Source organism: Notothenia coriiceps, unplaced genomic scaffold (genome assembly GCF_000735185.1).
Source record: "Notothenia coriiceps isolate Sejong01 unplaced genomic scaffold, NC01 NC01_scaffold00037250, whole genome shotgun sequence".
In the NCBI taxonomy this organism is placed as follows: domain Eukaryota; kingdom Metazoa; phylum Chordata; class Actinopteri; order Perciformes; family Nototheniidae; genus Notothenia; species Notothenia coriiceps.
The window spans coordinates 9613935-9626507 of record NW_011369951.1 but is presented as its reverse complement, the minus strand read 5'-3'; the positions used below and the strand labels follow the sequence as shown (position 1 = coordinate 9626507).

Genomic DNA, 12573 nt, shown 5'->3' with positions numbered 1-12573 from the left:
TGGTCGGTGCTATTGACGGGACGCACATAAAAATAATCGCGCCATCAAAAGATGAGGACGTGTTCGTCAATCGAAAGAAAGTACATTCCATCAACACGCAGATTGTTTTCATTCATCATGATAGGGGGACTTGAACGGCGGTATGGGCTGTTATTGAAAGTGTTTAAGTGCTGGAAATATGCTCATTGGATAATAGTTTGCAGGGTGCTTTTAATTGCCTCCTTGATTTAATGCAATTTACGTATTTCTATTGTTTGCTCTCTCTCTTTAACGTGCATATACAACGTCATTATCGTGGTCTGCACAAACTTGTCATCATGCGTGTATTCTGCTAACTGCACTGTCCATAACTATTTGATAGGAATACATTTCTAGCCTAGGCTATTTCCTTGTTTTTCGGTGATTTAGTGGGCTCGTTTGTGGGATGTTGCGGATGAGTTTCACCGAGACCGTCTGCTCTGAACAACCAATCACCGTACTGACCGCTTCTAAACTCATGCACGAGAATCGACGTAATCCATAGCAACGGCGCGTCACTCTTAGTGATTTATCCTTATATGAGTAGGTCTCAGCGGCTTTGTGAATAACTTTTAAGAAAAAACTCCTACGTAAAATGTTTTAGCGCGAGTTAGGAGCACTCCTAGCGGTAAGATAAAATGCTTTGTGAATACGGCCCCAGGTGTATATCAGTATGTAGTGTCTCTACTTTAAAGAGTCCTCTCCTGATGATGTTCTGGGGCCGTATTCACAAAGGATCTTAGGGGTAAAAGTAGCTCTTAACTGGCGAATTTAGGAGAAACTCCTAAACATAATGGGCGTGTCAGTCTTAAATTTAGGACCCCTAATTGTATTCACTAAGAGCAATTCACAAAGTATTTTAGGCCTAAAAGTAGCACCTAAGTCTGGGAGAGCTTAAAAGTCCTCGAGAGGACTCCTAACTCAGTAAGACCTATTCACAAAGAATCTGAAAATGGTTGCGAGACGAAATGTCTTGGAGACAATGGAAGACTGAATTGATCAAGAGATATAGGCTAAATCGTGAGGGTATCAAACTTGTTGTGGAATTAGTGCGGGATGCAATAACCCGATTAGTCCGGAAATAAAATGTTTGGCAACACTACGATATTTAGCAACAGGGAATATGCAACTTTGCAATGCCGACGATTTAGGGATATCGCAACTATCAGTCAGCCGTGCCATAAACCAAACCATCAACGCGCTCTCTAGACCACATATCATCCAACAGTTTATCCGGTTTCCTTTGGACAATCAACAACTACACAGGATCAAAGCCAACTTCATGGCAATGCAGGTATGCCCGGTGTGGTCGGTGCTATTGACGGGACGCACATAAAAATAATTGCGCCATCAAAAGATGAGGACGTGTTCGTCAATAGAAAGAAAGTACATTCCATCAACACGCAGATTGTTTTCATTCATCATGATAGGGGGACTTGAACGGCGGTATGGGCTTTTATTGAAAGTGTTTAAGTGCTGGAAATATGCTCATTGGATAATAGTTTGCAGGGTGCTTTTAATTGCCTCCTCGATTTAATGCAATTTACGTATTTTTATTGTTTGCTCTCTCTCTTTAACGTGCATATACAACGTCATTATCGTGGTCTGCACAAACTTGTCATCATGCGTGTATTCTGCTAACTGCACTGTCCATAACTATTTGATAGGAATACATTTCTAGCCTAGGCTATTTCCTTGTTTTTCGGTGATTTAGTGGGCTCGTTTGTGGGATGTTGCGGATGAGTTTCACCGAGACCGCCTGCTCTGAACAACCAATCATCGTACTGACCGCTTCTAAACTCATGCACGAGAATGCGACGTCATCCATAGCAACAGCGCGTCACTCTTAGTGATTTATCCTTAGTATGAGTAGGTCTCAGCTGCTTTGTGAATAACTTTTAAGAAAAAACTCCTACGTAAAATGTTTTAGCGCGAGTTAGGAGCACTCCTAGAGGTAAGATAAAATGCTTTGTAGGATCTTAGGGCTAAAAGTAGCTCCTAACTGGCGAATTTAGGAGAAACTCCTAAGCATAATGGGCGTGTCAGTCTTAAATTTAGGACTCCTAATTTTATTCACTAAGAGCAATTCACAAAGTATTTTAGGCCTAAAAGTAGCACCTAAGTCTGGGAGAGCTTAAAAGTCCTCGAGAGGACTCCTAACTCAGTAAGACCTATTCACAAAGAATCTGAAAATGGCTGAGAGACGAAATGTTTTGGAGACAATGGAAGACTGTGAATTGATCAAGAGATATAGGCTAAATCGTGAGGGTATCAAACTTGTTGTGGAATTAGTGCGGGATGCAATAACCCGCGACTAACAGGAATAACCCGATTAGTCCGGAAATAAAATGTTTGGCAACACTACGATATTTAGCAACAGGGAAAATGCAACTTTGCAATGCCGACGATTTAGGAATATCGCAACCATCAGTCAGCCGTGCCATAAACCAAACCATCAACGCGCTCTCTAGACCACATATCATCCAACAGTTTATCCGGTTTCCTTTGGACAATCAACAACTACACAGGATCAAAGCCAACTTCATGGCAATTGCAGGTATGCCCGGTGCGGTCGGTGCTATTGACAGGACGCACATAAAAATAATTGCGCCATCAAAAGATGAGGACGTGTTCGTCAATGGAAAGAAAGTACATTCCATCAACACGCAGATTGTTTTCATTCATCATGATAGGGGGACTTGAACGGCGGTATGGGCTGTTATTGAAAGTGTTTAAGTGCTGGAAATATGCTCATTGGATAATAGTTTGCAGGGTGCTTTTAATTGCCTCCTCGATTTAATGCAATTTACGTATTTTTATTGTTTGCTCTCTCTCTTTAACGTGCATATACAACGTCATTATCGTGGTCTGCACAAACTTGTCATCATGCGTGTATTCTGCTAACTGCACTGTCCATAACTATTTGATAGGAATACATTTCTAGCCTAGGCTATTTCCTTGTTTTTCGGTGATTTAGTGGGCTCGTTTGTGGGATGTTGCGGATGAGTTTCACCGAGACCGCCTGCTCTGAACAACCAATCACCGTACTGACCGCTTCTAAACTCATGCACGAGAATCGACGTAATCCATAGCAACGGCGCGTCACTCTTAGTTCACTCTTAGTGATTTATCCTAAGTATGAGTAGGTCTCAGCGGCTTTGTGAATAACTTTTAAGAAAAAACTCCTACGTAAAATGTTTTAGCGCTTGTTAGGAGCACTCCTAGCGGTAAGATAAAATGCTTTGTGAATACGGCCCCAGATCATTTACATTTCGTAAAACAAGGGAAAAAATGTGTTGGTGAATTTACATGTTAATATATTAAACATAGATGTGACATTATATATTAGAATTGGAGGATGAAACCCTCTTTAATGGTCACACACACACACGCACACGCACACGCACACACACATGCACACAGCACACACAGTGACATTTGATCTCTGCATTTAACCCATCATTTTACTAAGAGCCTAGTACAAGGAGCAGTGTACAGTACAGTATAGAACACTTGGGCAGGTATGATTCTCGTAAACATGTTAAAATGATGATATCATCGCGCAATGAAGTACCATCCTGAGGACAGAATCTCAGAGGGGAGTAAACCACATAATGCTTTGAGTGGGTAATTAAATAAAAACAATATAAAGAAGCAGTCTGTTTTTTTGCCTGTTTAATGGTACAATATTAATGTACTGCTCATATTGTTTATAAAAAACGTAGAAAATAGACTATTATAAATGGTACTATATTCATACATAAGAAACGTGTGGAACATGTATTTTGTATTCACTTGACAGTATTTTGTAACATGTCTTGATGTTGTGTTTGGTTGGGAGGCTGCGCATGCGCGTGAGGTTCGGCCCCGGTCGTTCCGCCATCTTTGTCGGCTGCCCATTGTTCACTCCGGAGCTAACACATCGGAGGGTTATCACTTCATACTGCGCATTAAAATAACCTGACGGTGTCGCGGGCAACTGCCTGAGACAGTCGTGGATTTGCGCTCAGGGTTTGCGACTTGTTCTCGGCCAGCAAGTTAAAACAGAATGGACGATGACCAGCCCAAAACCCTGTAAGTGTGTGTGTGTAAGTGTGTCTGCGTTACCGTTAGCTAGCCTCTTGTATCCGTCACGTAGCTAAATTAGCATCGATACACCGAATTACAGTCTCAAAACGGAGAGATTTGCACCATATGCTCAATAAGAAATATATTTTGAGTGTATGTGGTGTATCCTAAATACGACTTAAAAACATCTTAATACATCGTAATTATCTCACATCTGGAATATTCGGCTCATTCATAAGTGAATCCAGAAATGGATCAAATTAACGCGTAGGAACCATACACTATGTGTACATGGGATACACACTGCTCACAAAGGAACATTCAATAATAATTAATTTCTATACAATGTGATGTGTTTTTTGTAGGCCGAATGCAATTTTGTATTGCACAGACTAGCCATATGTATCAGAGACTGTTGTTAGTCGGACGATGAACAGGAGAACACTGAATTGCCTGATTTTTCTATGGAGTTTGGTGTGCCATCATCCATAGAGTTTCATGGGAGACATTTATTCACAGGCCTAGTAGACTACTTGAATGGATAGCTCTGTTACCAGTACCCTTCTCAAAATAATCTAATACTGATGTTAATGTGTTTATTTGGTTAACGGGTTATTTTAGTTACCTGGTTTAGATTAAATTACATCTCTTAAAACCCAGCAGTGTTGTGACACAAGGTCAGCCGCAGACATTAAAATATCTTAGATGTCCCTACTTGCACTTTATGTCTAGCTTATTTAATGCAGACTAAAGAATATTTTGCAATGAACGTCCTTGAAATGGTATCATCTTGAGACATGTAATTGAATCCAGAGGGAGGAGTGATTACCTCTGGGTATTTGTTTATTTTTTGTGTGTAAATGTGTAGTTTTGGCATTCACACATCCATACATTTCTTATGATAAGATTCTATGGGATATTGGATTTAAAAAATGACTTTGTATGTTACAACCCAAAGCATGACAACACAAAACAACAAACTGACCAACAGCCCTTTATTCTACTGAGGCAAACTCGGGTAATAGATACTAACTCAACGCAGTTTGAGAATAATTAGGTTGGCCACCGGGGAGGCAAACACCCTTTTACCTTCAAAACCAAAACAATTAACAAACCCACTCCCAGATCTGCTGAACAACTTGATATTTATGTCCCAGGCCGGATTTTCATTTAGTCACCACAGTAATAATTGAAGGAAAAGCTTGACCCTGCTTCAGCACCCGCAGAAGATGTCAAATCTTCAGTTACATCACAAAACGGCTAACAGTATTGTCTGTCTTCTGTCCATTGTAGGTATGTGGGGAATCTGTCCCGGGACGTGACAGAGGCCCTCATCCTGGAGCTGTTTGGCCAGATTGGACCCTGCAAGAGCTGTAAAATGATAGTAGATGTGAGTTAATTTTTCATCGTATTCACTTTTTTTTGTGTGCTTGTTCTTCCTTGCTTACTTGAGAAGATAGTTTGGTTACAGCGGACACATTTGGTAGTACGATCCGAGGACAACTGTCGTATGAGAGTTCATACATGAACACTTTTCTCCTCGACCTTATGATCTGATTGAGTCGCTTCCTTATCTCCTCTGACGTTCTTCCCGAAAAATCCACATTTATTCCAGCATCTGGGATTATCTGGATTAACAAAATATAATTCTGTCATCTTGTATAATGGCCAAAGAAACTTTAAAGTCCCACTTTTTTGTACGTTACATTATACATATCTATGATGTAAATCATGTGTAGGCCCGCTTTTCCACCCATCAAATTGGTATCACAAATTTGCATCCCTATTCAGCCTACTATGTTTTCATTAGTTTGACGGACTATCTATCTGGTATTGTAGACGGATACTTTTTGATTTCGATAAATCCAATTAAGTACTGCCTGGAAAACTATAAAAACTATAATTTTGCAGCCTAGTTAGCTTATTGCCAACATTTTAAAGTAGACGCAATGTCTCTTTTGCCTGATAAGTTCTGTTTTGGTCCTGCTCTTCAATAACTAGCTACACAATGTAAGTTATTGTGCATGTTTGTTGACATGGTCTTACATTGTCTATGGTGTAACCCGGGTCTCTGCTGTCAATCAAACACTGTCACACCCCTCCAGCAATCAACAAAAGTGCTTGTTTTCTTCCCTTTTAACAATAAAAAACATTGACTATGCCTCTGAATAATATCTGTTTCCTGCCCCCTCCAGACAGCAGGTCATGATCCGTACTGCTTTGTGGAGTTCTATGAGCATAGACATGCCACGGCCACAATCGCAGCCATGAACGGTCGGAAAATTCTGGGTAAGGTAAGCTATCATATCTCCTGGGTGAGTCCACTACAGTGAGGCTGGGTGGGCAGGGGTGAAATGAAGCGGCTGGAAAAAACTTGTATCTTTTTTAGACCTTATCTCACATCCCTGTTCCTGCTCCACTTCACTTAATTTGGTTTAGTCCCCTGTGCACATTACTCTACTGCGCACAGTCTGAAATGACCACACCGATCTCTGTCATGTTATCGCAGTATCTCAGTCTTTTTAAAACATATTTTCTAATTTCTCTAGAATGCCAGCCTTTGTTTTTACTTCAAATTGAGACAAGTCTGTAGATCCTCCACAAAGTGATTGGATTCGATACACAAAATCTGTAATGGATTTAAAAATAATCAGTCATTAGATTACCATTTTAAAAGGCTATATGATTCAGAAAAATATATTTTTAGAATTGTATTTAACTTTTTAAAATGGACAAGTAAATTATGAATTTTGCAGATATTGTCACCATTAATAATTTAATCAAGACTAATTGAAATGCTTTGAACAGGCACAAAAACTATAAATATTTAAAAAAACATCTATTTGAGCTATATTGCTCTCATTGCACATTGTCTGATCTATATTAGAGTATTGAAAAAGCCAAAATTGACATTTTGAAATGTCTTGTTTGTCTAATGAATGGCTTAAATCTCAATAATGATTTGTTTTATATTGTAGAAAACTAAAACCAACACATATCCACACCAGAGAAGCTGAAATTAGTTGGTTGTTTCCTATTTTAACTTGCAAAATTAGCTAAAATAATGTTTATTTTATGACCTGAATGGATGCTGCATAATATAACTCTGAGTTTTGACATTTTACACAGAGAAATAAGATTGTAAAAGCGTTTTCTAAAGCTTAAATTGTCTTTCAACAACATGTGTGTTAAGTGAGTTGTCACCGCACTGTTACAACAAATACTAAACACTACATGCAAATAAACTGATAACTTACATGTGTGTGTGTTTGCATAGATGTTAACATGGAGCTGTTTGGGCTTTTATTAAGATTTCCTTGAGTGAGCTTGCCCTCTGTCTGACTGAGTTAACATGGCCCTGCTGTGTAATCATGCTACATGTGACTTTAATGGATGCTCTTCTGTCCCCTTACTTCTTTACTGCTATGTGTTCTTCTGCAAAGTTATTTCCACGTAGAATCCACGTAAGAGCAACTTCAAGAGAAATACATTCAGTTGAAAATATTTTATCCTCAACAGGTATTGAAGGACCATTTGAGGAGTATAACAAGTTCGTAAAAATCACTTGTTTGTAAGTCCCTTGTTATTTGGACCTTACTTCCTACAGTTTTTCTCCAAATTTTTACTAGATTGAAATGTTCCTGATTATGAAGGTGAAACCTTGATATCCCTTTTTATATTCTCCACTGTATTTGTTTTGCTATTTTAATTAATGCAAAGGTTTGTAAACTTAGATAAATCAATTTGTAGTGTTGGTTTAAAACCCCACTAATTGCATACAGAGACCACCTTATTTAAAAAAGTTCTCAATCACAGAATATTAAAGTAAAACTGGTGTGTGACAAAACCTCATCAAAGAAAAAGCACCTTCCTCTCTTCTGCAAGGAAACTTCCCTTCTCACCTTGTTTCCTCTTCCCTCGCTCTGTCTCTCTTTCAGGAGGTCAAGGTCAACTGGGCCACAACGCCAACCAGCCAAAAGAAAGACACAAGCAGTGAGTCCTTCATTATTACTGTTATTCTTCAAGGTTTAAGGGGTTATAACGTTGAACATATTTATACTGTTCTTATACAGTTTTTATTAGGGATGCACCGAATATTCGGCCGCCGAAAATTATCGGCCGAAAATGGTTAAAAAGGCCCTTTCGGCTTTCGGCCGAAAGGGTTCTAGCACCGAAAACATATCACCGAATGTCAGAGAACAGGGTTATGTTGGTAAGCTAACGTGTTGTTGTGATGACGTAATCAAAACGCGGCGACAAGCACGGCGCGTGACCATGCTCGCGGCTGGCTCACAGCCAACATGTCTGCCGCTTGGAGATATTTAAAAATATCAGAGAAAGAGGCGCGGATTGCGATTTGTAAAACGTGTTCAGCNCCTCTTCCCTCGCTCTGTCTCTCTTTCAGGAGGTCAAGGTCAACTGGGCCACAACGCCAACCAGCCAAAAGAAAGACACAAGCAGTGAGTCCTTCATTATTACTGTGGTTTCTTCTTCAAGGTTTAAGGGGTTATAACGTGGAACATATTTATACTGTTCTTATACCCTAGTTTTTATAATAAAAAAACGTGTCTTTCAGAGCTACAGAAATGCACAAATAATAGGTTTGTTTTTTATTTCTGTTTAATGCCTAGCATCTTGTATATTCCTTAATTAATGCTCTACAAAACAATACTCTTTTACTCGTCATGCTATGTGTGTTTTTACTTTACTACTTTACTTTGTGTTAAATAATTGTTTGTATGAATACATATTTGAATGTATGTTGTTTTTTTAGGTCACTTCCATGTCTTTGTTGGAGATCTAAGTCCTGAAATCACAACAGATGACATTAAAGCAGCTTTTGCTCCATTTGGGAAAATATCGTAAGTATATTCTCATGATCATTATTTGTGTGTGGGATTCTTAATTTCTTTTGTATGTTATTCTATATCGCTTATTCAGATCAGCCGTGCTACACCATCGGCATTTTTAGTAAATGTGTATGAATGTGTTGTGTTGCTGGGTTTTATCTTTCCACGTTTGCTATTGTATTATATGTATTTTAATTTATTGCAAGGACAAAGAATATATCAGGCTATGAATACACACATATACTTGTTAGCAGACATATTCAGTGTTTTTTTGTATTTAATTGGAATTGTTGCCAAAAATAATAATTTACAATAACATGCTATAGTGTATCATAAGAAATGCTACTGTGCAGTTTAGGTATAGACCCTAAACCCTTCCATATAGACAACTCAAATAATGCTAAATAATATCATGATAGTCAAACCATACACTGAATGTCTTGACTAACTGTGTTTTTATATTTGTCACAGGGATTGTCGAGTGGTGAAAGACATGGCCACAGGTAAATCTAAAGGCTATGGCTTTGTCTCCTTCTTCAACAAATGGGTAAGTGTGCCAGTAATGCCCATGTGTTAGAGGACTGAGAAACATTAGCAGGCTCTGATTGTTGACTCAGTTGAAGCTCCGGGTTTACATACAGTGAGACGTTATGTGTTCGGTGTCTTTGACTCACGTTGGTGTGTATTCTTTCTGTGTAACCAGGATGCAGAGAATGCCATCCAGCAGATGGGAGGACAGTGGCTGGGAGGACGGCAGATCAGGACCAACTGGGCCACAAGGAAGCCTGCTCCTAAAACTACAAATGAGAGTAAGTACACTGGAAGTAAATAAAAGACAATCGATGGACTGCATTTGAACTCTCCTTGCAGTCCAAAGGTTTTCCAGATTTACTCTGGCACCTGACAACATAAAAGGACCCACTTCCATTTGATATTGTTTTCTTCCAATGAACACTTGTCTTTGTCTGAATAATACAATCCATATATCAGATGGTTCATTCAGCACATACAGTAGATGCACACAGTTGTATTGTACAATAGATATCTTGAGACATAAAATGAATAAAAAACGGCTCTAATCTTTTCTTTTAGCCACCAATGCCAAGCAGCTCTCTTTTGACGAGGTGGTCAACCAGTCCAGCCCCAGCAACTGCACCGTCTACTGCGGGGGGGTCACAACAGGACTCACAGGTGAGTTATAAGATTAAGCTGCATATTAGAGAGTTAAAGGGGGACCACATTTCTCAGGTCCCACTTCAAATATTTGGTGTTAATTGACAGCATGCACAAACAATTTAGAAAAATGTAGTTATATGTACAGATATTCAACAGAAACAATATTATTCTTTACTGTGCATGTAGACATTTTACAAAGACTCAACTATTTATTATTTATCGCTAGTGTTTTTTTTTGCTTTTGATTTCGTTGCTAGTTGCTCTCAAGAAATATAATTACTAAAAGGCTCTGAAAAGCTGCTAAATCAACCATTACGATTTAAACCGCGCATAACTGGCTATATTTGAAAATGATCAGCCTGTCACCAATAATGACTAATTGATTGCAGCACCCTTATGTAGAGGCACATGTGAAAATCATCTTTTAAATATTCGTCTCTTTTTCGCAGAGCAAACCATGAGACAGACCTTCTCACCTTTTGGCCAAATAATGGAAATCCGTGTTTTCCCAGACAAAGGCTACTCATTTGTGAGGTAAGCTGACTTGCAGATTAACCTGTCACTCAAAAAACCTCACATTAAGTCATCATGCTCGTATGTTTTGATCAGATTTAATCTCCTTTCTGTGCGCGCAGGTTCAACTCCCATGAAGCAGCTGCTCATGCCATTGTCTCCGTCAACGGCACATCCATAGAGGGCTATGTTGTTAAGTGTTATTGGGGCAAAGAAACAACAGACATTGTGAGCCCCATTCAGCAGGTACAGATGCCCCAGGTAAGCACCAGGAGATTCCCCCACACATCATTTATTTATTTTTCTGCAGTCACCATCCTGCACTGCTTATATTAAAGGAACCCTGCTTCACTGCTGGTTCACTTCACTGTGGTGCAACGTGATACTCTGCCTCCTCCTGAAATATGAATTTGTATGTCAGCAGAACACGGTGAGCTTCGCAGCGCAGCCCTACAGTCAGTGGGGTCAGTGGTACAGCAACACAGCTGCACAGCAGATTGGGCAGTATGTGCCCAACGGATGGCAGGTGCCCAGCTACGGAGTGTACGGGCAGACCTGGGATCAGCAGGGCTACAAGTGAGTACCAGAGGTGACCACAGCACAAATCATTACTTGTGAATCTTGTTTTCATGCAGCCATCTTGTTCATTTCTTTCTCTAAGCCAGTTTGTCTGCTATCACCACAGCAACACCAAATGGGTGTTATCTATTTATATCACACTTTGATTGTTTTCCCAATAGAAAGCGGGTTAACATGCTCTCCCTCACTTAGGGATACGAGCAACAGGAGAAGCTTAATTTCTGAATATGGGACTATTTTGTTCTGCCTACATAATAACAATATTTACATCTATTTACCACGGTGAGCAGAGGGTATGCAGTGGAAATGGCTTCACTAGATGTGTGTTGGGGATTGAAGAAACTTCTGCACCTTTTTTATCATCATCTTTCATGTTGTCTTCACTGTTGACAATCTCTTTCAGTATAACAGTATACGTCCTGTTGTATTGCCCATAACATCACCTATTTGCTCATTCTTTTACATGAGCAAAAGTCCTGACAATTCCTTGGACTTTTGTATGTGTCTAGTCTAATTGAAGCGGCTTAAGCTGGAGCTCCTTGTATATATAATACACATACAATGCAAATAATAAATTAAATGTATGTTGATTAATGTTTTGAATTCATCTGAATGTAGAAAAGCAGCTGTTTGTTAAATCCCTCCACTGCAAATGTGTGTTAACGGGATCAAATCTAAATCGAACAAAATAAATGTATTTATTTTTCATCACATATTGGCCTCTCTGTTTGCCTGATAGAAATCGGACTGCAAGCTAAATCTGTATCAGTCTATAGGGTGCTGGTGTTGCACTTGAATACAAATACAAAGTTTTGAAATGTAGGGAAATAGCCTCAATAAATTGACAAATATAACACAACATTAGGCCTGTCACGATAAATAATTTTGTTGGACGATAAATGTTCCTGGAAATTATTGCGATAAACGATAATATTGTCGGCACCATTGTAAGACCATTTTAGGACCCACTGACATAATGATAATATATCATTATAATTCTAGTAACATCCTTTCAAAGACAGAACTTTTTATTGAACATTCAACATATGCAAATGAAATGTGAAAAATAATATTAAATATATAAATGATATATAATAAATAAACAAATTAATTAAATTAATTAAATCAACACAACAAAGACAATAAATTAAATAGACTCAGGGCTGGAAACAGAGCTCTCAATCTCATCTATCTATCCATCTCGTAATGATAGATAGATAGAGTAATATATATAAATATATATATAAATAAATCAATATGAGCACACATTGTCCTCACAATTCAAAAAACATCTGCCTTAAAACAACAGTCATGTGTACAGTCCACCCTGTCCACTGTCCATACAAAGACCCAAGATGCCTCACAGCCA

The 12573-nt window shown here is 38.9% G+C and overlaps 2 protein-coding genes across 4 annotated transcripts in view; one reads left to right on the top strand and one right to left on the bottom strand.

Annotated features, from left to right (window-relative positions):
* The window catches only part of LOC104966875 (secretory carrier-associated membrane protein 1), a 397416-nt gene that overhangs the window by 163301 nt on the left and 221542 nt on the right, over window positions 1-12573 (bottom strand). The gene's annotated exons all lie outside the window — the stretch shown is intronic.
* Window positions 3891-12573, top strand: part of tia1 (TIA1 cytotoxic granule-associated RNA binding protein) — a 13945-nt gene continuing 5262 nt past the window's right edge. Inside the window, exons 1-11 of one of the 2 annotated variants that reach the window (XM_010796183.1) lie at window positions 3891-4092; window positions 5380-5476; window positions 6282-6380; window positions 8025-8079; window positions 8861-8948; window positions 9408-9483; window positions 9640-9745; window positions 10029-10127; window positions 10562-10646; window positions 10748-10886; window positions 11050-11201. In XM_010796183.1, the coding sequence (XP_010794485.1) occupies window positions 4067-4092; window positions 5380-5476; window positions 6282-6380; window positions 8025-8079; window positions 8861-8948; window positions 9408-9483; window positions 9640-9745; window positions 10029-10127; window positions 10562-10646; window positions 10748-10886; window positions 11050-11201 (1022 nt within the window). In that variant the 5' untranslated portion in view covers window positions 3891-4066. Of the gene's footprint in view, window positions 4093-5379; window positions 5477-6281; window positions 6381-8024; window positions 8080-8860; window positions 8949-9407; window positions 9484-9639; window positions 9746-10028; window positions 10128-10561; window positions 10647-10747; window positions 10887-11046; window positions 11202-12573 lie in introns of both variants that reach the window. The other variant, XM_010796182.1, reaches the window with a different exon arrangement.